The sequence below is a fragment of the Hydra vulgaris genome, chromosome 15 (genome assembly GCF_038396675.1).
Source record: "Hydra vulgaris chromosome 15, alternate assembly HydraT2T_AEP".
Lineage (NCBI taxonomy): Eukaryota > Metazoa > Cnidaria > Hydrozoa > Anthoathecata > Hydridae > Hydra > Hydra vulgaris.
The window spans coordinates 8,791,111-8,817,783 of NC_088934.1; the positions used below are offsets into that span (position 1 = coordinate 8,791,111).

Consider the following 26,673-nt stretch of genomic DNA (forward strand, 5'->3'; position numbering starts at 1 on the left):
AAATAGGTTTCAGGTTGGCTGTTGCGTGGTAATTTTGATTTATTTCTAAACGTTAATAGCGTTTTTAGGTTAGGTTGTGAACTTATACCCAATAATACCATCAAAAGAAGCAACTTTAGTACTTTTGGATCAATTAAATAAAAGCGTTTCTTACAAAAACTCAACTAAGCTTACTTTAACTGAAACAAAACAACTAATTGAACTTTGTTTGTTTCGTTTTTATTTCTTGTGGAACGGTGAGATTCATGAGTTGGAGAATTGGATTGCCTTTTATGTTTGTTTTGGCTGAATCTTTTTTACAATATCATGAGGAAAAGGCAATAAAAATGGCAATGACAACAATTCCTTCAACTGATATTAAATACTTTCACAGATATGTAGATGATAGCCACGCTAGGTTTTTTAACTTAAAGCAAGCGGAGCAGTTCCAAACAATTCTTAATAGGCAACATCCTTTTCTAAAATATACTATTGAAGTTGAAAACAAAAATAAGATAATTAACTTTTTGGATATAACTGTTATTAATAATACACATGGAAAATATGAGTTCAAGGTTTACAGGAAAGATGCTATAACCAATATCCAAATCAAACCTCATTCTCATCACAATCCCAAAATTTTAAAAGAAATATTCAACGGATATATACACAGAGCATTCAATATGCAGCAAAAACCATTTAAAAGATGAGAAAAGTTTTTTAATTCAAGTGTTTACTGAAAATGGGTTCGATGAAAAAATGCTTAAAGATATTTCTTATCACGTTCGATAAAAACGTTTAGCAAATAAAAATGAAATTCTATCAAACTCTAATAACCTTCCTACAATTTCTTTACCATGGATACCAATAATATCTTTTCCAGAATTAGAAGAATATTCAGAAAAGCTGGTTACAGAACTGTTTTCAAGTCAAATGCTAACCTAAAAACGCTATTAACGTCTAGAAATAAATCAAAATTACCACGCAACAGCCAACCTGAAACCTATTTAATTAAGTGCAAATGCTCCAAAGTGTATGTTAGTGACTTAAAACTTCAAATAAAAACAAGGGTTCCACAACACCAAATTTTTTTTACTAAAAACAAGTTAAACCAGTCTGCATGAGCTTTGCATAAAGTAAATTGCGATGAGGATATTGAATGGGATAGGGCAGAAACACTTAAAGTTGAGAATAAAAAATTTGAAAGAAAAGTTCGTGAAGTCTTGGAGATACAAAAACATCAATATTCTCCAATGTACGGTGGTATGAATTTGGACAATGGACAATATGTTAAAACAAATTTTTGGACTTCATTTTTTTCATACTTAAGTAAAAGAAGCCATAATAAAGGTGACGTCAAAATTTAAAAATTTTTGTTGTTATTTAACGGTCACAATTTTTGTAATTATATTATATTATATGCTGATGATGCCGGTGCCTATAATCCGGCGAAAATTTCAAATAAATTATTTAGTATTGAGAGAATTCGTATTTTCTGATGTTTTAAATTAGTTTATATATATATATATATATATATATATATATATATATATATATATATATATATATATATATATATATATGTATGTATATGTATATATATATATATATATATATATATATATATATATATATATATATATATATATATATATATATATATATATATATATATATATATATATATATATATATATATATATATATATATATATATAATTAATTAGTAAAAAACATTTATCTAACTTATCTGTTTTTTACTAATTAAGTGTTTTTTACTAATTAATTATTGCTCTGTTCTTTAGAGAACATTGAGCACTCTATTTGTAAAATACACTAACATAATTTACATATATATATATATATATATATATATATATATATATATATATATATATATATATATATATATATATATATATATATATATATATATACTTATACATAAAATATAATGTAGTTATACATATTTTTATTTAAATAGTTTGTTAACTAAAACATACTAATGTATACTTAAAATAAAAACATACTAACATAAAACTAAAACATATTTCCAAGAAAAACCTCTTTGTTTTCTCTGATCTTTATTGCTAGTAACGTTTTAAGTTCTTTAGACAGCATTTTATTTTGTTGTGTATTTGTGTATTATATGGCATATTTGTCGACTATTTATACTTTTCTTTAGTCAAACATTATGAAAAATTTGATTAACCAAAATTACTATTGAAAACCTACATAAATAAGCATGGAGTGTTAAATACATGCATGCATTGTTAACGAAACACAACAAGGAACTGAATAGTCGATTAAATGCAGATTTTAAGTAATTAGTTTATTATGGAGTTACCAAAATCCTTTTCAGTTTTATCTATAAAATATCTACATAAAAACACAAACAAAGAATGTTCAATGATTTTGAAGCGCTAACGTTGTTCAAAGAATGGCTGCTAAAAATCACGAAGAAAATATCTAAAATAGAGATCAAAAAGCTATCTGAAGTTTTTTTTGAAAAAACGCATTTTTTATCTGAAAAAGCGATTCCCTTGTTCGTTTATAGCATTGGATTAAATAGCGAACTTTTTATCTTAAAAATGGAATTTTTTGAATGTTTATAGCAATGGACTTTTTTTTTCTTCGCTTTTTACGGTAAAAACTTCGTTTTTTATGTTTAGAGCATTGGCCCCAGGTTGCACGAAATACGGTGCCTTCAATAATTTGTGCAGATTTTTTAGGTCAAAATTTTAATTTGTAAATTCTTTTTTTTATATATGCTTTTCCAAACATATTTGAAAAAGTGGTGCTAGAACCAGTACTTGTTTTAAAGAAGTTTATTATTGCACAGTAGAGTTTAAAAGTTAAGTGTAAAAAGTATTTTCATTTTATGTGAAAAACCTTTGTATAATGACATAAAACATCTTTTTTATTACAAATATTTGGTCAACCGATGTGGCATAAACAGTAACTGGATGGAAAAGGATTTCATTAACTGAAACCTAAAACAATATGTAATAAAACTAAAGGGATTGTGTTCTTTTTTTAATGCTAAAAGATGTTTGCAAGAAATTCGATGCTACCCAAACTTCGCCAACTTACCCTGTACTTACCTACAGTCATAAAATAATATTTTCATTCATCTTTTCGGCAAACTTATTTTATTTATTCGTTTGATTGGCACTTTATTTATTTTACTTTATTCATTAGGCATCTGACTATTTTTAAAAGATTATATCCATATTATTTTTAAAAGATTATCTCCACATTACGTTTTTTGTGGAGTTTTTGTGCAAGAACAAAAAAAAAATGTCAACTTGCAATTGGCATTTTCTCGCAACTTTTTAAAATAATGCCACGCCTTAAGTCACTCAATGACATGGTAAGCGCCAAATATTTCCTAAAATATTTTTTCCCAAAGTATATCAAATTGGGTCTTAAAAGAAGCAAATGACACTTTTCCAAATTGTTTCTGTTTAAACTTATATTTTTTCCTGTTATTATAACACGAGGAATGAAAGCTAACAATAAAATATTTTTAGTCATATCCATATTATTCAGTTTAGATTACATTAAGTTTTGCTCTTACTTTAATAAAAAATGGACATTATGAAGTTTAATAAAGTTTTCTAAAGTTTTTTTATCATGGCTAATCTTTAAAAGTTTTTCATACAATTTACCGGTAACAATTTACCGGTAAATTTTAAATCGAAGAGGGTAAATTTTCCTTAAAAAAAAAAATTCTTTTTCAAAAAAAAATAAAGTTAAATGAAAGAAATTTTCCGGTATATTTTATCAATTTTTCAACGCATTTTTAAAGACAATGTCGTTAAAAAATTGCGTTTTTTCGAAAATTATTTTCTGCCGATGTTTACCCTTCAAATTGCATTTAACAAGACCCGTGATCTGCATTTTATTTTTTTAATTTTTAAATTTTTTTCCTGAGTTATCTAGGCTTTTTAATTTAACTGTTAATTTATAGATATTCTTTAAAAGTATTCACAGTATACTAAACTGCTATTATTTTCATCTTGGAATATAAAACCGTTGAAATGTTGTTAATAACCTTAGAAAATAATTTAGTTTGATTAACAGTTTTCAATTATTCTTTTTCTTGGCTGAAAAATATTTATGAAAAGTATGAAAATTATACAACCAATTCTTGTTGCTTTGGTTCTTTACATTGTCATTATCTTATGTATTATATTCAAAATGTTTGGAAACGAGCCCGATTCTACACTTAAACTACAAGACTTGACAATAGGAAGTTCTAAGTTTATAGATAAAAAGTTTCAACACGCAAAAACCCTCATAAATTTTGGTTTATCAAAGGACATATTTAAAGAAAAAATCAATATTTTAATTCAGTTTGTAAATGCCACAAACAATATTAGGCTTCAAAGACACTTTTATAATTTACTTGAATCAATCATTTCTAAAAGTGATACAGAATTTATAATTTTTATAACTGGTGATGCTAATGATTGGATGTTAGCAAAAAGTATAATTATTTCTATCTATAAAAAAATAAAACAGCACTTTCGATTGCACCCCATAATGCAATATCTGGACATAAACGCAGTAACAAAAGAACTTTCTAAAATAATTTTAGTTATGCAGGTAAAGAATAAAATTGAATATTTATATTTAAAGCAGACATTTAAATATAAACTGAAGATTACTGTTTTGACCTCCATTGTTCAGTATTTTTTGTTGTTTGTTGAATTTTAAATTAGGTTGTATTACAATCTTTTTTTGTTTAGGATTTATTTAGTAGTCCTGCTGGATCTTATTACAGCAAATCTCTTTTCTTTATCCCATTAGCTCTTCATCGAATAAATTCTCTAAGAAACGTTACTCACCTTATAATGATTGATGTTGACATAGAATTAAGAACAGATATAAGGCATCTCTATAATATATTTTTACAAATGGGTCCGGAACAGTTATTTGGGCTAGCACGAGAGCAGCAACCAACTTATAGACATATCACTTCAGCTTACAGAAAGAGACATAAAAAAACTGCTGTTGGTAATCCTCCTCCATTTGGTCTTACTGGATTTAATAGTGGAGTAAAATTGGTAAACTTAACTTCTCTACGACATAGCAAATTATACAACAGCTATCTTGATTATCCAGTGAAGCTGAAGCATTTAGCAGATAAATTTTCTTTCCGTGGTCATTTAGGTGATCAAGATTTTTTCACTCTACTTAGTTTTTTGCATAAAGATATGTTTTATGAATTACCTTGTCAATGGAACCGTCAACTTTGTGAATGGTGGAGAAGTATATACCCTCTTGTATTTGACCAGTATTTTAACTGTACTCCACCATTCTTTGCTGTCCATGGTAACTGTGATACTAAAATAGAAAGTTATTACTAAAATATAATAAGTTGTAATATGTTAATGAATATATATATATATATATATATATATATATATATATATATATATATATATATATATATATATATATATATATATATATATATATTATTGCATGTTTTGGGTAGCAATATAATGAAATTGTGAGCTGTGAAAGCTCCAGTATATAGATCGACTGTCATAGAGAGAAATAGAGAGCGACAATGACTTCACTACCATCAAAGCTAGGGAAAACATGCAATGAAGTGCCAAATTGGAGTAAGAAGTGTTGCCCTACAGTTTATCAAAACCCATAATTTATCTCACATTAAAACCAGGAAGTGCTAGCCATAAAATATTTTTAAAATATAATTTTAGAATATAAATTTAGTGACTCAAATTACTGTGAAAAATTTTTTATTCTAGTTGCCAATATATTTTTGTTCAATATTTTTAATAATTTCATTGTTTAAATCAGGGACCTATTTTCCAGATATATCTGGAATTCCGGATATTTTTTTCAACTTTTAGTTTTCCGGATTTCCAGAAAGTTCTTTTATAAATTCAAGTTTAAATAAATATTTTTGCAACATATATGTTTTTAACTTTATTTTTTCAAAAAAAATCATTACCTATAAAAAAAAAATTGGGAAAGTCTTTACTTTTTTTTGAAAAATCTTTTCCGAATATAGCAATAAGGTTTTAGTGTATTTCATTTACGTATTGCTATATTCGGAAAACATTTTTCAAAAAAAAGTAAAGACTTTCCCAATTTTTTTTTTTTTTATAGGTAATGATTTTTTTTAAAAAAATAAAGTTAAAAACATATATGTTGCAAAAATATTTATTTAAACTTGAATTTATAAAGACTCTTTGGAAATAGGAAAAACTAAAAGTTGAAAAAAATATCCAAAATACAATATCTGGAAAAAGATAATCCCTGATTTAAACAATGAAATTATTAAAAATATTGAACAAAAATATATTGGCAACTAGAATAAAAAATTTTTCACAGTAATTTGAGTCACTAAATTTATATTCTAAAATTATATTTTAAAAATATTTTAGCACTTCCTGGTTTTAATGTGAGATAAATTATGGGTTTTGATAAACTGTAGGGCAACACTTCTTACACTCAATTTGGCACTTCATTGCATGTTTTCCCTCACTTTGATGGTAGTGAAGTCATTGTCGCTCTCTATTTCTCTCTATGACAGTCGATCTATATATTTCGGCTTTTCACAGCTCACAATTTCATTATATTGCTACCCAAAACATGCAATAATATATATATATATATATATATATATATATATATATATATATATATATATATATATATATATATATATATATATATATATATATACATTAACATATTACAACTTATTATATTTTAGTAATAACTTTTTATTTTAGTATCATTACCATGGACAGCAAAGAATGGTGGAGTACAGTTAAAATACTGGTCAATACAAGAGGGTATATACTTCTCCACCATTCACAAAGTTGACGGTTCCATTGACAAGGTAATTCATAAAACTTTAAACCTTTTTGCTGGTGTGGAGCTGGACATAATAGATCCTTCGGAAATTGAAGTATCTGACTCATTTGAGGCTAATATTACTTGTTGAGCTTCCAGGTCTTGGTTCTTGTTCATCAGTGTCCTTCTTTCTCTCTTTACACTTCTCCAAATGAATACGAACTCTTTCAATTTTTCCACTAATCTTCTCTGAACAATGGTCACACTGAACACTATTTTTGTCTCCTTCTATCTCACTGACCTCCTTCCACTCCCATCCTTTCTTCCTTCCACTTCCGAATGGCATTCTTATAATGATTTTTTTCTGAAAAATACACATTGCATCGAAATATGCAACTTAAATACACTTAATGCTACACAAATAATAATACTGTATGAATAAAAGTTTTGTAATTTGTAAGATAGAACACAGGCCTGATTTTGATATGGTTGATGAAAGCCACTGAGATCACTGAAAGTATATTGTAAAAAATACTAAAACTATTTTTTCAGAAATATTTCAAAAAAATCATGTCTTTTAAAAATTTTGATTCTTATTAAATACTATATTCTGATCATATCCATATCCTCTTCTTAATAATAATAATCTTTTAACTAGTCATAATTATGTTTAAATGTTTTCTGAAATAAATAAATCGCAGAAAAAAAGCAAGCAAAGAGAATCCTTTAAATAAAATATTATTTTTTAAAAACCCAAAAAAAACCCGGGTTTTTTTGGGTTTTTTTAACTGGGTTTTTTTGGGTGGGTTTTTTAATGGGTGGGTTTTTTAATTTTTTTGTGTTTTTTATTTTTTAGTTGTTATTCGTGGTGCAACTCTCTCTCAACTCTTCAACTCCGAAACACAAAACTTGCCAAGCAAGGCCGCTGCGCGGAGAAACTAAGTTGAGCGCGGTACTTCCAGGGATGTGGTGGGAGAAGAACTCCGAACCTCTCGCTTACAAAGCGAGCGCTCTTACCACTACACCACTACCGCATATACAGTACTTATATATTAGAATTTATATATTGTCAATATATAAATTATATAACAGCCATATAAAGTATATATATGATAGGGATGTGAGAAAATTTTGAAATTTTAAAATAAAAAAATGTATGCCTCTAATTTTGAATTTTCTAAAAGTATTAATATTATCTTAGTAGGTCAAGTATTTCAAAAGTTATGGAATTTTTAAGTTGTGATTTTTAAAATACGGAGAGGCTATAAAAAGTTGGACCCAAATTTTTTTTTTTTTTTTTTGCCAAAAAAAGTATATTCTTCTAAATTTGTGTCATTTAACTAAAAAATTATATATTAAAATAAAGCATAGAGTGTAGTGAACAAAAATTTTGTTAAAAATATAAAATTGAATATATAATTTTAAAATTTAAAACTAAATATAAAGTTTTATATGTTAAAACAAAAAAGCCACAAGTTCCAAGGCCAAGAACAAGGACAAGAGTTTCAAAGCCAGGGATAAGGTAAAGGACAAATCCAAGTATTTCACGGGTAATACGTACATTTCGATCTGCAAACAACCAATCCGCATGTTTCAAAATTAAATCAAAGTTATGCGCATAAGTTGTCAATAAGAAAATATATTTGAAAATAGAAATATATTAAAGCCAAAAACAAAAATACGTAAAAATTTAAAATTATATGATGTTAATATTAAAAAAAAATGTCTTTTTTTTTTATTGAACTTTCATACTTTTTAAATCCAAACTTTTCGATGAATGAATACATGTTTGTTTTTTTATAAGGATATTGCTTATAAGCATATGAAGGCTCAGATTTAGAAAAAAATAAGCATATTTAAACATATTGGTGAGCCTCAGCTTGTATTATATTACAGATGTTTATGAGCGCAGTTCAACTAATACTAAGATTTTCGAAAGTGCATGAAAACTATTTAATGAAGTTTTTGTGATTTAAAGCAAAATCTGTATCATAAATCTATGTAAAAATATCTATGCAAAATATGTATCATAAATCAAAAACATATATATATATGTATCAGAACAGAAGATTTTTTGTGTCTCGCTTACAAAACTTACAAGATCGCACATGTTTTCAAAAAGTATTGCAATATCTTAAGAAAAAGTATTGCATATCTTGAGAAATATGCTTAAGAGCCATTTTCTGTAAGAACCAGACAGTTGCAAATACTAGTTGTCACCGATTTAGTTCATTTTAGCATATTTGCTTTGTATAATAGATGCAATTACAAATACAAAATATTTTGGTCTAAATATTTGTCGTTCGGCCAGGGCGGTACTTTAAAATTCAGATAAATTTAGTCAATTTGCTTATTTTTCATTATGTCATACTTTAAGAAGCTACAACTGAAACATTTTAATATGTTTTATCAAATTATTTATAACAGACAGACACAAGTTTAACTAGAAAAATTAAAAATTAAAAGTTATTCATTGTCTACAAATCATAGCCTTAAAGTACAATAATTGTAAGTACAAACTTTAAAAAGCCGTTTCTATTAAAGCCAACATAGCCCACATGGATTTTTTTTCCACAGATGATAGCTGTGGATCTAATCTTCCATTAAAAAAATAAAAATGCGCGGCGTTGCATTGGCATCTCAAAATACAAGCCGTAAAAATCACGTTTTTGAAAAACCTTTTCTAACTTTAGACCGCTATAAAAACTAAAGCCAAAGATTTTGAAAAATATGTAACTAGAAATGTGTTTATAAAAGTGTTGACTGCAACATACAAAAAAATTTTACGTGCAATCTTAACTTACTTTTTAAAAAAATAATTTTGAAAAATATAACAATATGATATTTTTCATAATATTTACAAATACATTTCATAATCATGCATTTATTAAATAGAATGTTTAGTTTAATTGTTTTTATATATTCTGTAAATGCTTTGCAACATTATATAAAACTACTAAATATGTGTTAGAATGAATTAAATAACAAATATTGTACTTATTTCTTACGAAGAAGTAGGCTATTTAAGATAACGTTTGCTTTATCAAAGTCGCTTGCAGGCACAGTAAAATATGATCTTGGGTTTATTGGAATTGGTGGCACAATTTGACATAAAATTTTATCTTCCTTGTAGTTAAGGATTTTCTCTGCAGCTGGCCATTTGAAACAGTTTTTGTCACATGTTACATATTCCATGCACGAAACACTTACGCTATTCTCATCAATCTGAACAGTGAAACAACTTGTTTAATTGAATAACAACATTTAAATAAAACAACTTTTAAACGTGGTATTGCAGAAGAAATTAAATAAAAATAAATTACCTTTGTAACTATACTAGGGTAAAATATGTTATTATATTCCACAGCCATCCAACTGTCTCTCTTATACGCAGCTAGCTCATCGATAACAAAATCCCCCTGAATAAAAAATGCAGTGATAACAGAAACAATTTTAAACTGATATTAAAAGTTAGCTATCAATGTCAATATTATATTTTAAATTCTTTTATAATATATTATAACATTAACCTGCTCTTGTATTGCCACTCCAAATTCATTTTTATCATCTTGATTGTTATTTTTAGCATTTTGACCATCATCGTTGTCATAATAAGTTCTATCACTCAGTTCTTCTTCAGTTGACTGATTGCTTGCTTTTTCAATCGTTTTTTTTTAATGTCTCTGCTTTATACTGTCTGGTCCATCTTGAAAACAAAGATTTAATCTGCTGCGTAGTAACATTATTGGCGGTGATCAAAATCTTTATGAAGTAACTTCTCCACTCATTTTTTTACCTATCTGTTCACCTTCCATAAAGTATTTATACAGCACGCAACTTTGAGCATAAGAAAATCTAAAAGTGCTTCTTATCAAAATCCTCCCAAACGCCCCCCAGTTGTTTGAACAACCAATCACTCAAGCTTGTGGACTTAGTATCTACAAACATCATGAGGTTTTTCAATATATTAGATATCCCATCTGGCTGGCTTGAAATGGATCCAAATTTGTGGAAGCAGGATAGTGTCTTTATTGAAGGAAAGAAGATGTTCAAGACCGTGTATGTTGGAGAAAGGGCATTATATATATATATATATATATATATATATATATATATATATATATATATATATATATATATATATATATGTATATATATATCATCATCATCATTATCATCGTTTTAGCGTTCTTGTTTCCGTGCTTGCACGGGTTGGACGTTTCTCATAATGCCCTTTCTCCAACATACACGGTCTTGAACTTTTATTGTGTTTCGATGAAGGTGAGTTTTTTATACAGTTTCTCAATACTCAACGAAGCCCATAATACTGTAATTAGCAATTAATTTTTTATTCAATATCCTCAATAACATTGCACCGAGGAAGTGTATTGTTTTGATGGCAATCAAAAATAAATTAATGTGGGTATCATTTTTGTCAATTGCTTTTGAATTTGTTAAAAGCAATTATTATAGGCTTGATATTTTTTATAAAACCCCAAAAACAATTTGGAATTATTGTATTGATATACAATAATGCCAAAATTGTTGAATTAAAAATTTTTAATTTATTAAATAATTTCCACACAGCATGTAGCATAATATAAAAATGTAAAAAGCATTTTTGTATTATTATTTATATTATTAGCATAATATAAAAATGCATGTATAAAAATACGATAACAATAGCTGTTTGAAAGCAATTAAAACTAATTAAAAGCATAATTTCAAATTTAAGATCACACATACTTTTTTTTATATAACAATCTACACTTTTATTAACGTATTTCCATTTATCATTTTTTTCAAATCTTTTGGGTTTAGTTTTTATAGCGGTCTAAAGTTAGAAAAAGTTTTTCAAAAACTTGATTTTCATGGCTTATATTTTGAGATGCCGATCCAACCCCGCGCATTTTTATTTTTTTAATGGAAAATTAGATCCACAGCTATCATCTGGTGTAAAAAAATCCATGTGGCTATGTTGGCTTTATTATTTAATAATTGGCTGCTTAATGTTATTACTTTTTTACAATTATTGAACTTTTAGGCTATGATTTCTAGACAATGAACAACTTTTCATATTTATTTTTTAATTAACTAGTTTAACTTGTGTCTGTCTGTTATAAATAAGTTGATAAAATATATTAAAATAAAAAATGTTCTAGTTGTAGCTTCTTAAAGTATGACATTATGAAAAATAAGCATACTGACTAAAATTTATCCGAATTTCAAAGTACCGCCCTGACCGAATCACAAATATTTAGACCAATATATTTTGTATTTGTAATTGCATCTATTATACAAAGCAAATATGCGAAAATGAACCCAAACGGTGACCTTCAGTATTTTTTTTCTTGAAAATTGTCTGGTTCTTACAGAAAATGGCTCTTAAGCTTAAGCACATTTTTAAGCCTCTTAACTTTTTGCTTAAGCATAACCGAGCCTGTTTCAAAAAATTCAAATGCTTTTAAATATAAAAACATGTATTTTACTCTGAATGAAAATTTTAAAATCTTTGAACATTTTTTTTTTATTTCAAAAAAACAAATTGTTCATACAATTTATTGTCTTCAAAATATTCATATGTAATTACTTTTTATTCATTGTAATACTTTTTAAACTTTGTAATTTCCTAAAGGCAAAAAAGATCTTGCTAAAATAAACAGAAAATTAGTAATTTACTGCTGTATTCAAACAAACAAAAAAATGTCAAGGCTAAAAAGTTTCAAGGCCAAGGATGAAAGTTGCAAGGTCAAGGACCTATTTTTTGGGCTTAAGGCAAGATCAAGGCCTAGGACTAACAACTCTGTATATAATCTGTAAAAAAATATGTAATCAGCGTGGAAAATAAGAAATCAAAGTCGAGCGGTCAAACTGACCGGCTAATACATAAAATTGACGGTCAATTGCTATTTTTGGGCGGTCAAAATTTTAATCTTTTTTTGGTTTAAATTTTCATTATAGTAATTATTCTGCATGACGAAAATTTTTAAATAAAAAAATAACTTGATACTTTAAATTGAACGAACTCGTATTCCTTATTTGTATTCTATTTTTTATAAAAATAAAAAATTTATGTTTTTATAGTATATCCAAATAATTTAAACTGAATACTTAATCAAGTATCGTTTTATGTAATACTACTATGATAATTGCGTAAGGTAGAAAAAACAAAGTTTTATATAACTTAAAAATGTTTTTTTAAAGATACGTTTCATCTGATTCATTATCCAAAGTTTAATCGAAAGACGATTTTAAATCTAAAGACTCGTCTGATGACGATACAATTAATCAATTAATTAATTAAATCAATTTATGTTTTTATAGTTTTTTTGTTGCTTTTTTTGAATAAATTTTTAGACTTTCTTGAGTAGGCCTTCGCAATGTCTTCGGTCTATAATTCAATGGCAGGATTCACATCAAATTCTTCACTATTTGTTTCATCAGTGCACACCCGAATTAAATTATTTAGCCGTTTTCAGTTAAGCGATTACTTGTGTCAGTTTTAATTCTATACATAAGAGAAAAAAGACGCTCAACCTTTCCATTCGAAACAGGCAATACGAACAACAATTCAACAAGAAGTAGAACTGGACAAAAAATCTTTTTTCATAGAGCTCGAAAAAATTTGATACCATACTTAACGGTACTCAGTTTTATCTGGTGCCAAATATTTGATAGTGTAATCAACTAAGTTATGCCAAGCATCTAACATATTATTTACACTACCAGTGAAGCCAGCATAACGTAACAGCATCATCAACGTAACGTATCATCAGTAAATTTGGGGCGAATACCTACAATTTCAAATGAATTATCCTCTTCAAGGGTAGCAACAAGCTTTCCTAATTGTCGTAACTTTTTTGGGGATTTTTTATAAATGTTATACATTTTCAAAATGATATTATTGACATCATTAAACGTTTTTATTTCTGCAAACTTATCTTTAACTCAATGTAATGAGCAACACACCAATCAAAAGTTATCCATGGAATTTCTTTCTGAAGTAATACATTTACACTTGTTCTACTTCCTCTATTTACAGCTGCGCCATCAGCACCAAAACCAACTTATTTAAATTCAAAAAATTTTGATATCTTCTGATTCAAGGGAATGACTGATTATATTGAAAACTCCTTCATATGTTCCATATTGAAGATCAGAAATAGAAAGAAAGAAAAGAAAGAACACTCAACGCTCATCTCGGTCTTTCTTATTGGAGTAGGATCGAAACTGATAATAAATATAGCTTCTTTTTCAACTGATAATAAATATAGCTTCTTTTTACGGATACATCTGTTGATGCATCAATTAAAATACTGAAGTAATTTCGTGTTTTTAATTTCGTGAGAATATTTTACAAACTCAATCCAAAGTAATCAATAAAAGTTTCACAAGTTATTTTATTTCTATACGTTTGGCCAAACTCTACACCATGATTTTCTTCCAAACGTAGTATTTTAGGGTATACGCTAAGCGGAAGCTCTTCTTTGGCAATAAAGTATCCTACCTCAACTTTAGATCTTTCGTGGTCATGGTTTTCAGGCCCGATAAAGTATCAGTTTGCCGCATTTCTTTCTGCAGGTTGCTTAATTTATCATTTTGTTCGCTTACAACCATTCCTTTACTTTTCGTTGCTAATTCGTAGGCTCTTTGACGTTGCAAACCATTTGCACGATCAACTGCGGCACTGTGCTGTATCCTACAACTACCTTCATCGCTTCCCCATTCCAGCATATACCCTTTATAAATATCAATTTGTTTAGCATACTGACGACATACAGTACATTTTAATGGTGTAACATAATTTCCATTATTTAATATCTTAGCCAATCATTAGCATTATATTTTGCAAGAGTAGTGTTTACCTATTTTTGAGCTGTTGTTAGCTGTAATTTTCTACTATTGAGTTTTTTCTTCTTTTCAACAGGTGGTTTTAATTCTGATCCTGCTTGTGTTAAATATGAAAGTGTTGTTTGTCTCTTATTAGTCGCCTCCATTTTGAAGAGTTGATGTTAGACGATTCTCTTACAATTTAATAATATAAAAAATGTGCAAATTAGCAATTGTTAATTTGAAATTTATTTAAAAATAACTCATTCATTGCTATGACTTCGGAAATTGTGGGAAAAGGTTATGAGAAAAATAAATGAAAAAGAAGGAGAAAATGTTCTTTGTTACATTAATTTTAAATGATAATTAAATAAGAACTTCAGTCGTTACCGACGTTGAAAAAGAAAAATGATTGCACATTTTATATCTCATTTGTATCATTTTATATCTTTCATTCATTTTCATTTAAAATCATTTTATAAACTGCTAATGTTAATTAGTTGATAATAATGATAATGCCTCTCGCCGGCAGAAGCTGAACTAGTATTTAATAAAATCATGACAATCGTTTTATGAAATACTATCGAAATTATTTATGTTACTTAATACGAAACTTTATATTACAACATATATGTTTTTAAGATTTCAATAGTAGAAAAAAAAGCAATTGCGCATTTGGTAATTTTAAATTTATCTAAATATTTAAGTTAACTTCTCAGTCACTCAGCATCAACCGAACAAAGAGTCTTTAAAGTAGAGTCTTCGACCGCGTGGAGACACAAAGCAACTCAAACGACAACTTGTTCAAAACTCCTCATAAAGAAAAAATTTCCTCACCAACTGTATTGTCAACCCACGGAATGTTTTGACCCAAAATGCGGTGAACACAAAGAACCTCGACAATTTCAAATACGAACTTTCTTTTTTCCGAAGTCTTAACTAATTGAAATCTAAAAAATTTATTTTTATCACAGAGGGGCTTGCTGTGCGGCTCTTAGTCGATAATTTGTAAGTTTTATTGACTACGGATAAATTAAACTAAAAATAAAAAACAAATTTTTTCATTGCGATTGGAAGCAAATAGTTATTAGAAAAATAAATAAAATGATATAAATAAAATGTAGGAATAAAAAAATGTTCTTAGTTAACATTATATTATTATTAAAACAATAATAAAATAAGAACTTCGATCATTTATGAAAAAAGCAGTTATGGATTTTACCAACAGTAAAATGAAATTAGTATTGATAAATGAAGCAAAAAAATTTAATAGTTTACGTCATTTATAATACTCACAAACAAAGCGATTTTAAAGTAGCGTACAAACTATAAAATTACTTTAGAAGCTTTTTTCAAAGATTTACATTTTATGAAATTTTGGTAAATGCATTTTCAAAGACATCCTGATAATTTGTCAAACGTTATATAACTTTTTTTTTTTCAACCGATCAACCTTGACCGGGAAGTATTCATTTTGAGAGGTCAAAATAGCAATTTCAGTCATTTCGGGCGGTCAGTGACCGTTGACCGCCCGTTATTTTCCACGCTGTGTAATGTATACAAAGTTACGCGAAATAAGAAAATAAGTGTTGAGCACCAATCCGAATTCAATAAAACTACCATGTGATCCGGAAATTTTACATATGCGAACTCAGTGTAACAATGCTTCAAATTTTCAAATTAACAAAAATACCTTGTCTGCTTGGGGAAACCTAAACTTAATATGGGCACATCAGATTTACTTCAAATTTTGAGGATAGGTAGTTTAATAAATGTTATAAAAGACCCTTTGAATTTAAGAAAGTTCATTGCTTATATTAGGAGCAGTGGTTCATAGAAAAACACCAAGGATTTAAAATATAAAATTGCACTATATTTTCTTTAGAAAAATAACCATGAAACAAATCAAAATATAGGTTGATGTTTTTTTTAAATAAATAATAAATTTGTTTTATTTTGGTTCCAAAATAGCGATGAGCCTGGTTTAGCTTAATTCTACTTTTTGCTAAATCGATTATATTATGAATAATTTGATTTGAATAAATTTATTAAAATTAAAATTGAATAAATTAAATGAATAAATTATTATACACAATTAGGAAACAAAATGTTAAGAATAAAATGTTAGACAAATATTTAACATTTTATTTTTATTTTTAGTTTGCTTTTACAGGTGGATATGCAAACATTATGGGGAAGTAATGCCCAGTGTCTTAAAGAGAGGCAGAGGGTTACGAGACAATAGTGTTCTAGCAAGTGGTTGTAAGATGGCTATTTATGTAGCCTATAAAAAAGATATAAGGAGTTATTTTATTAAGAAAAAAAATTTAGTTCATAACCATCCACATGGGCCTGAGCAATTCTTTATGTATAGTTCGGAACGTCAACCAAAAGGAGTTCTCGAACAGCAGACAATGCTTCTGCTATCTCATGGTGCTAATCCTACTCTTGTAACAGACAATTTAAACAGACATGGTTTAAAGACAAGACCTCGTGATATTTATAACATAAAGCAAAGAATGAAATTTAAAGGTTTTTGTTTTGGTTGAAACTTAAATTTTAAAATGTATGTCTTTGAGTTATTCTCTTTTTTAAATGATTAATTTTTTTTCTTATCAAATAAACAGGTCCTGCTCTTGATGAAATTATTAAAGTTCTGGAATTACCGAACGTTATATCCCATATTGATGCCGATCTTGATAGAAAAGTAGAGTGTATCTCATGGACAACAACTGAACAAATAAAATTGTTAAAAAAGTATCCCGAGTGTATCATGCTTGATGGTACCTATAAGGTTTGTATTAACCTAGGTTTAGTGTGTGGCATAACATTTAAGGTTATACTTTTCCTTAAAACAATAGATATTTTAAAAAATTAATAAATTGTTATAAATAAATTTCCTATAAATATCCAGATTAACAACTTCTCGATGCCATTATACACAATGGCTGTTGTGGATCAAACTGGCATGGGGAGACCTGTAGTGCAGTCTTTAGTTTATCGTGAGGATCAGTCACATCTACAGCTCCTAATGACACATGCTAAGGAATGGGTCGGGATTGAAACTTTTCATAAGTCAATATTCATGATTGATAAAGCTCAAGCAGAAATATCTGGTCTACAGTCCGTTTTTCCAGGAAATAAAATATTTCTTTGTCGTTTTCATGTAGCTAAAGCTTTTATTTATCAAATTAAAAAGGGTAGATTTACAACTGACGATCAGGAATTATTATTCAAGGTTTGCAATTATAATATTAGTGTTTTTTGTTGTTTACCTTACTCACTATTTGAAAATATTTTTATAAAAATATTGTAAAAATGCAACTATATATTCACTTTTATATATAAATATTTTTTTAGGCTACACAGAAATTAATTTATGGTAATCATGCAGCATGCACTGAAGCCTTGTTAAATATTGAAAAAAATTTCCCAACGTTCTATGTGTATCTTCAAGAAAACTGGCTGACAATACCAGAAATGTTTATGGGTCACTATAGAAAAGGTCTATTGCATTTAGACAATCATACTAATAACAGACTCGAAAGGTACTTATTTTAAGAGTACTTAAATAATATTAATGGAAAAGTCTTGTGATAGAAAAAGTTTTACATCAAACAAAACCATGATTTTTTACTAAAGGAAGACTAAATTTTTTTAAATTTTGAAGTAAATTTTTTTATTAACTATTTTACAATTATTTTTAGAATAATTAATATTATTATTCTGATTAGATATCATAGAACACTAAAAGATGTTGGCCTTTTGTCACGCATGTCACCTGGAAATCTTATAGATAAAATTCTTAAGGTTAATAGAGTGCAAATAGAAAAATCTAAACATGCAGACTTTGACCAGCAACTTAAAGTTAATAATAAACTTCCAGAGCCACTCAAGTTTTATTCGCGTCATGTTTCTTCTTTTATTCTTCGTCATCTCATTGAACAGTATGACAAAAGTGTAAAGTCTGATTTTAGTTTATATGAGGTTATTACTTTTTATTGAATATAATCCTTTTTTTATTACTGTTTGATTTTCAATAAGGCTGCAAAAAATTATTATTCACTTTATGGTTTTGTAGGACAGTGATTCATTACAGGTAATCCATCGTCAAACAACTTTTTATAACATAATAGACTGGGTTTGTGTCTGTGATGCTGCATCAGGGTTTGGAGTGCCATGTGCACATGTTCTTTTTGCTCTAAGAACTAAGAATGTTACAGTTAATGATCTGGAGTTGATTCATAAAAGGTAACCTTGTGAATTATAATATCTTGCTGCAAGAGGTAGGTGCAAACTAGTTTTTTTGTGGGGTTTCTTGTTCCAGTTGATGTATGTGTATATTGTGACTACAGCTGTTTTAGATAAATATTACACAAATAAATATTGACGTTTTTTCACAAAAGCATGCAAATAAAACACATTTGATCAAATCAATATTAGCAGTTTTTAAAGGAATAGGATAATATAGGTCCGTATTATTTCATTATATAACTTTATGACCATATTTAAGTTTCAATCCACTTATGTTATTGATGGCTAAACTAAAATTTATTTGATTAACAATCAATTTACAATTTAGTAAACAAAACATGTATTGTAATGTGCACACAATATACAAGTTATTGAATGTTCTGATTTTGTTTATTATAAAAGAAGTTATTTTAACAAGTTGTCTTGTCATTCAGGTTATCTAAGAAGCAAAGCAAACAATGATGCTTTGATACATTAATTGCTTTTTTTTATTGCTAAATTGACTGTTTGTTATAGTTCAATTAAATGAAAGAATTGATTTTATTTAATTTTTATTTAAATTTGTGAACACTGAAATAAAGGTTTTTCAAAACATTTTTCAACTTCACACTATTTACTATTTACAGAAATTATTTACAATATAATTGATTTATTTAGATGGATTTCACGTAATCCTGAAGTAAACCAGGTAAGTTTTGACCAATCGCCATCTCATATTACCTCAAGTATAGAATCATTACCTCTCTGTTGTGCCACATCCAAGCAAAGATTTACTACAGCAATGAGTTACCTTCAACCAATAGCCTCCTTGCTCTCTGAAATGCCACCCCAAAAATTTGAACTTGCAATTACCTGGTTAGAATCTATTAATCAACAATGCATTTCTGGTGAATGGGAACTTATGGTATGTCAATGGATTTTACATGCTTTCAGTTTATGAATCATTAAAGAAATGCATAAGAAAACTTTTAAATTTTTTTTAGTTTCAAAGTGATCCTTGTCTTGAAGGTTTTACGTCTACAGAAGATCAAAGTGATACTTGTATAGAAGGTTTTACACCTACAGAAGTTCTATCATCAAAAGAAATTTTAGAAGTTCAGTCAACTTCAAGTGCAGATTTTATGTCGACCCCACTTGAATGCAGAAATAAAGAAATATCTGAAGCATTCTCTCAAAAGCCACATACAAATTTAGTTTTAAGGCAACCCCAGCGGAAGCCACCTGGCCGTGTAGGTAAAAACAAACAGAGACTTTTTGACAAACCTTTAAAAGTATTTGAAAAGTTGGGTTCTTTTGAAAAAGATCATATCCGTCTCTGTTGGTTTGTAGAAAGAACAGTTGCCCAGCAGGTTTTGCATGAGAGTGCTAAAATTACCACCTGCCAATTTTTAAAGCATTTATCGAATAAGATAGCAGATAAAAGAGCAAGTCTTGATGACATTAAGCAATATTTTGAAGAGGCTGCATGGGCTGAAGTTATCAAACAATGTGAAGCTGTGAGCATTAAAAAATGGCCATGTCAATTATGCGGGCAATCTAAGGCGGATGGAAAAAGTCAAAAATGGCTTCAGTGTGATCATTGTTTAGATTGGTCACATTATGTTTGTCTACAAATATCTTGCAAACCTAAAGGGTATTGGTTCTGTGCTCAATGTAAAGTAAGGAAATAGTGGAATTTAGGTTCATAACATAAAATATTAAAACATGTTTGAAATATCTATTTATGTTGCGATATAATTTATTATTTATTATTTATAGTAATGGTTAATATATTATAAAGAGCATATTTATATCTAATTACATTATTAGGAGCATACTTCATATTTATTTATATTTATTTATTTAATGTATCATAATATAAATTAATATATTATAAAGAACATTAGCTTTCAATTAGCAATTAGCTTCATATTTCTTCTTGAAAAAATTTGAATGTAGAAATAACTTTTGCTGATCTCTGCATATTTTTTGTTGCAAGTTACATTTTATTGTTTTTGATTTTTGTTATTTATTAGCTTAAAAAAATTAAAGTTTATTATTATTTTTGTTTCTTTGGGAGCCATTATTTTAATTCATATTTTAGAATTTTCTAATTTCTGAATTTTGTAGATTTTTGAATTTTAATTTAAAGTTAGTAATTCTAGAAATATTGGTATTTTAATAAATTATTAGCTTTTATTATTAGAAATTGCTGTGCTATTTATTAGAGCATCAGGCCTCGGCGGGAAGCGAGAGTTATAGCGACATTAATGCAATAACTATCGCGTCATTATTTGAGCTTTGCTTAGTCATATGATACATTATGTTATACATTTTATGATATATTATAATATAATATATCATATAATCTATAATGTAATGTATCATAGTATGTATCAAAGCTAAAAAAATGATGCAAGAGCTCTTGCTTCCTGCCTAGGTCTGAACATTAAAATAACATTTTTTAGACATGTTATTAGGTATTGTTCTTACTTCAGTGCTTAACTTTGATAACGTTAATTTTTTTTTCATATTGCATTCAAGAATTTTTTAAGTTTGTTGTGTAAAGTGATTTCTTAACTGTGCAGTTAATTTAGTTATTTTTGATTTTATACCTTTCCATAAAGTCAATCAACTTGAAGTTTATGTTGGAGATTTCCTGTTAATTTTTATTTATTGGATGACTCATGATAATATACCTCATGGAAATAAGTAATGTGTAACTATTAGTTTTATCAATGTTGTAAAGATTTGTAAAATTAACTATTTTCTTTAATTTAGTTATGAATTAGTCTGGCATAGATAAAAGTTGCATTTTTATCATTACGAAGTACAAGACTTAAAGTTTGTTATATCTTTATTATTCCCAATATTCAACATTGCATTATGTTGAAAATATTGGAAACCATAAAGATCTATGAATTGAAAACTACAAACTGATTTTTAAAACGGAAGTTATAATATCTTCAATGTATATTGTTTACTTAAAACTACACAATGTTATTCAACAGCCCCAACAACGAGTGCTACATCAGCAACTGCAGTATCAAACAAAGCAGGTAAATTGATTTGTAGTTTTTATAAGTGGCGACTACTCCTTTTTTGTATACATTTTTTAACTCTTTTTAAAACCTTATTTTGCAACACTTTATGTCCTCTGTAATGAGGATTTATCATTTTAGAAAGCGTTAATGGAACTATAGCTTTTTGTGGTAGCTATTTATTAGGGGTGTACCGGATATGATATCCGGATAATCCGGGATCATAGTATAACCGGATATGCAACATATATAGCCATCGTATATCTAGCTATAGCCGTATATGTAATATTTTAGATAATCGTTAATCCCACCTGTGTACATACTTTTATAACAATTAGGAATTAACTGTTTTGAGTAATTTTTATAACAAAAGTAAAAATTAGGTAATATAATGAAATAATATAGTAATTGCGCAAATTTAACTTCTGAATGAGTGAACTCTTGATTACACAGGTCTGCAAAAATCATAAAATTATACAAATTTAATTAATCTTATGTCATAAAATATTTTATTTACGTTATATACAACTATAAATCTTTATAAAATCTGTTTTTTTTTAGTTTCGAAGCTTTGTTAAGTGCTTTTTCTCTTGTGGGACGTTACATTTTCCTTAAGCAGCATCCATTAGTAGTCGCCTATCATACTTGTATCCAATAGACCTTGATACCTTCTCTCCATTTCTTTGATATCATGGTGAAACCTCCCAGCTTGCTCATCACCCACTGCACCAAGATTTTTCGGGATAAAATCCAAATAAGAGTTCAAAAAATGGAGTTTTAAACTCATTGAGCAGCCCAAATTTTTTTAAATTGCACAACATATTTTCTACAATATTTTTAAAATCCGAGTCCTTCTGATTCCCTGTAAACTTCGTAACTACATCTTTAAAAGAATTCCATGCTGACCTCTCAACATAGTTCGTCATGTTTTTGAAGTTGTTATCTTCCATTAGCGTACGAATGTACTGACCAACAATAACTCTCGAATAACTTACAAATGAACCAACAAAAACTCTCTCCTTCAGCTTTGCTTCAGACATACCAGGAAACTTGCTTGAAAGGTGTTTTAATGTCTTACCATCTTTTAGCAAAGCCTTCACAAACTGCTTCATCATGCCAAGTTTGATATGGAGCGGTGGTAGAAGAACCTTTTTAGGATCAACCAAAAATTCAAAGTGCACGTTTTTCTCTCCAACATTCAATGTTCTTTTTGACCACAATTTCCTGTTCCAATGATTAGCTTTATCACGACTATCACATTCACACAAAAAACAAGGAAATTTTGTGTAACCAACTTGCTGTCCAAGTATCATAGAAAATAATTTAAGATCCCCAGAAACTATCCACTCGAATTCTTTGTACTTTTACTTATCTAAAATCTTTATGATGCTTATCCAAGATTTATACGAGGAAGTCAAATATCTGGTGCTATGTAGTATTATTGGAAGTAATCATTGTGTTGTTATTGTTGTGATGTTTTTGAGTTGATAGACAGCTTGACTTACCTTCCCGCTGGTGTCTATTGTTAAAAACGACTATTATTTAGTTTCATTACTGCAACTCACAGCCTCTAATTAACCACTAAAAGTCAAGATAAAAGATTTTGCTATAGAATTTGGTTTAAAGTTAAATTTTAATTTTATTTTTAAGTGTTGCCAATAGGTTTGCTTTTTCAATCAGATTTTATAGTTTACTTTTCAACAAATACTTTGAAACCATTGTAAAATTTATGTAACAATGTCTCAGACATTATGTCTGTTATTTGTTTATGGGTACGCTGAATAAGTGCGAACTGGTCTAAGTCTGAAGCAGTTGCAAAACCTATCATTACTGCAAACTAGCATAAGTGCGCCATAAGAATTTGCAGAAATCGGCAAAAGTGCGAACTGGTATAAGTGCGATGCAGTTGCACTGTCTGGCATAAGTGCAAATGGCTTAAGTGCGCCAAAAATAATTGCAAACATTGCCATAAGTATCATAAGTGTGAACAAGTCATCATAAGTGTGAACATCAAAATTTTATTAAAAAGTATTTAATGGACTCCTGCAACAAAATTAATATATATATATATATATTTATATATAGTAAAAAAATATCCCCGACAATTCATTTACAAAGATATATTCCTTAATTAGTTCCATTCTATTAACAACTCCCTGTTTGGGTTCATTAATATGTGCCTTTGTTATAAAGTTTTATTAATAAATTATTTCTTGGGTTTCTGTTTTTTGGTTTTTCACGGGAAGGTTGTGAATTTTTATGTTACTTAGCTTCGATGAACATTATGCCCTTAACTTTCAAAATAGTAACACTTTTAATATTATTTTTATAAATCTCCATATTAATTTTCACTGTACGTAACACCAAACTTTTTTGATAAATATCGTGAACTAAATGTGAAATAAATTCACTGTACAGTGAATTTTCACTGTATCTATCAAAAACGCTTCGTTTGGTACAGTGAATTTTCACTGTATTTAGCGAAAAACGCTTCTTTAGGTACAGTGAATTTTCACTGTATTTAGCAAAAAACGCTTTCTTAGATACAGTGAAAATTCACTGTACCTAACACCAAGCAAAAAAGACTGGATTTTTTACTTTTGAGTTGTGTCTGGGGCTTTGACTAATTTAAATTTTAGCATCATTTTGGAGAGGAATAATTGTAAAAATAGACTGGATTTTTTTCTTTTGAGTTGTGTCTTTAATGTGTTACAATTGAAGTGAGTCAATTTCAGAAATAAGCATTTTGATCCAAAACGTGTAAAAGTTGAGTGTTTATACATATGATACGAGGCAAAACTAGTTATTTAAACTAGTTAGTTAAAAGTTGAGTGTTTATACCAATGATAAGAGGCGAACAAGAGTCTTCACACAAAAAATTTAGTTAGAAGTGGTTCTCTTTTATGTGCCATCATATCGGCCAGTTATATTTACTGGAGAATTATCTGCAAGGCAAAGTAAATTTTTTAAAATTTGTGTTAAAAATGATTTAAAATGAATTAAAAATGAGACAAATTTTTTAAAAATGATTTAAAATGAATTAAAAATAAGACAAAATTTTTTAAAATTTGTGTTAAAAATGATTTAAAATGATTTAAAATGAATTAAAAATGAGACTTGTAAAATGAATTAAAAATGAGACAAACTCATTTATAATTCATTTTACAAGAGATAGTGTAAGATTATTTTATTTTTGACTACTTTCTTATTTTGTATTGTGGTTGTGTTTATTTTTTAGAACACTTCAAGAAAATGATTTAATAACTTCTGGTTATTAACAATTTAATTAATAACTTCTTGGATGATGCCTAAAAGATTTTTTGATGGCAGTTCTGCATTAAGCGTTTTATTGTAGTATAAAAACATGCCAATAATCCAAAAATTATTCTGCGTAATGTTTTTTGGATCGTTTGCACGTAAAATTTAAAATTCAGTCATTAATTGTGAAAAAGATTCTGCTTAAAAAAAAAAGGCTCATAAAGTGTGCTTGGCTAATTAGTTTAACAAGTTTGCATCGTGATAATTAACTGGTGAGAAACTTACTTTTTTTTTAACTAAATGATTTGTTATTGCTAATTATTCTGTTATGAATTGTTTGTGACCTAAGTATAGTAAAGTTTTCATTTCGATATATGCATTACTTTGCATAAATATATATTTTTTACAGATTGGTTGGTAATAGCCTTTATTATCTTATTTTTTTGATATTCAGTATACTGTTATGTTGTTTTTGAACTAGATAAAATAGTTTATAAAGCATAAATTATTGCAGGCTATAGATGAATCTAATTTTAATTAGTAATTTTTTTACCAATACAAAGAAAATTACTAAAAAAAGAATTTTGTTACAAAAAAAAGTGTAAAATGCATAACATCCCACCTAATACAATATGCTGGGGTAACATTAGAAATGTTTTTTTGTTTTTCTTAACATCTTTATTTCCAAAAAGGCTGCAAGCAACTACTATTACAGAAAAGATGAAATTTATAGAGCAAGATAACGATTAACAGGAAAATTAATAGATTGTGAATTATATGAATCAGGAAAACAAGATGAAGCAAGTGGAAAAAAAAGTTTAAGGAAAAAAACTAGACGAATAAGAATTTTTGGAGAACTTAGGAACAGCCATTTTATAAGGATTAGACTTTATTGAATGATGACACAATTTTAGTAGATGGCACAAGAGACGCTTTTTAGAGCAGTGTCCATTATAGTATTTATAAAAAATAGAAAGAAAAGCAACATTATGATAATGTTATAATGGTTGGAGGTTGGCTGCAAGCAGCTCCTTGTTGGCTGAAGAGCAGGTCAAGGTGCAAAAACAATTCGTTTTTACACCTTGTCTAAAAGAGAAAGGGCATCACTGGAAGATCTGCCCAAGATATGGCAAAAGTGTTCCATACAAGGGTGGATTTAATATTTATAATAATAAGATATTTATAGAGATGTTTGCATTGATGTATGCTTATAAATTTAATAACATATCAAAAGTTAACAATATATTCAAAGACTGAATATACACATACCAATTAAAGTTATTACACATACCAATTAAAGCAATTACACATACCAATTACACATACAAATTACACATACCAATTAAAGTTATTACACATACCAATTAAAGCTCATTCACCTAATTAAAAGACTGAAAGAACCAAATTGCATATTTTAAGCACATTATTACTGAGTGTAAGCAATGTCAAAATTAAACACAAAATAAAGCAGATTTGCCTAAGAACACTAAAA

At 27.9% G+C, this 26,673-nt stretch overlaps 4 protein-coding genes across 4 annotated transcripts; all 4 read left to right on the top strand.

Annotated features, from left to right (window-relative positions):
* Window positions 1-245: 245 nt before the first annotated feature.
* Window positions 246-689, top strand: LOC136091734 (uncharacterized). Its single transcript, XM_065819441.1, has one exon. The coding sequence runs from the start codon at window positions 246-248 to the stop codon at window positions 687-689; it is 444 nt and encodes a 147-aa protein (XP_065675513.1).
* Window positions 690-3,967: 3,278 nt separating this feature from the next.
* Window positions 3,968-5,392, top strand: LOC136091651 (xyloside xylosyltransferase 1-like). Its single transcript, XM_065819361.1, has 2 exons — window positions 3,968-4,590; window positions 4,734-5,392. The coding sequence occupies exons 1-2, from the start codon at window positions 4,102-4,104 to the stop codon at window positions 5,352-5,354; spliced, it is 1,110 nt and encodes a 369-aa protein (XP_065675433.1). The 5' UTR covers window positions 3,968-4,101; the 3' UTR covers window positions 5,355-5,392.
* Window positions 5,393-16,814: 11,422 nt separating this feature from the next.
* On the top strand, window positions 16,815-19,362 carry LOC136092214 (uncharacterized). Its single transcript, XM_065819969.1, has 6 exons — window positions 16,815-17,181; window positions 17,277-17,443; window positions 17,564-17,887; window positions 18,010-18,197; window positions 18,384-18,636; window positions 18,731-19,362. Exons 1-6 carry the CDS (start codon window positions 16,851-16,853, stop codon window positions 18,902-18,904), a joined length of 1,437 nt encoding a protein of 478 aa, XP_065676041.1. The 5' UTR covers window positions 16,815-16,850; the 3' UTR covers window positions 18,905-19,362.
* A 69-nt stretch (window positions 19,363-19,431) lies between these two features.
* Window positions 19,432-20,710, top strand: LOC136092215 (uncharacterized). Its single transcript, XM_065819970.1, has 2 exons — window positions 19,432-19,807; window positions 19,887-20,710. Exons 1-2 carry the CDS (start codon window positions 19,685-19,687, stop codon window positions 20,571-20,573), a joined length of 810 nt encoding a protein of 269 aa, XP_065676042.1. The 5' UTR covers window positions 19,432-19,684; the 3' UTR covers window positions 20,574-20,710.
* Window positions 20,711-26,673: the final 5,963 nt, after the last annotated feature.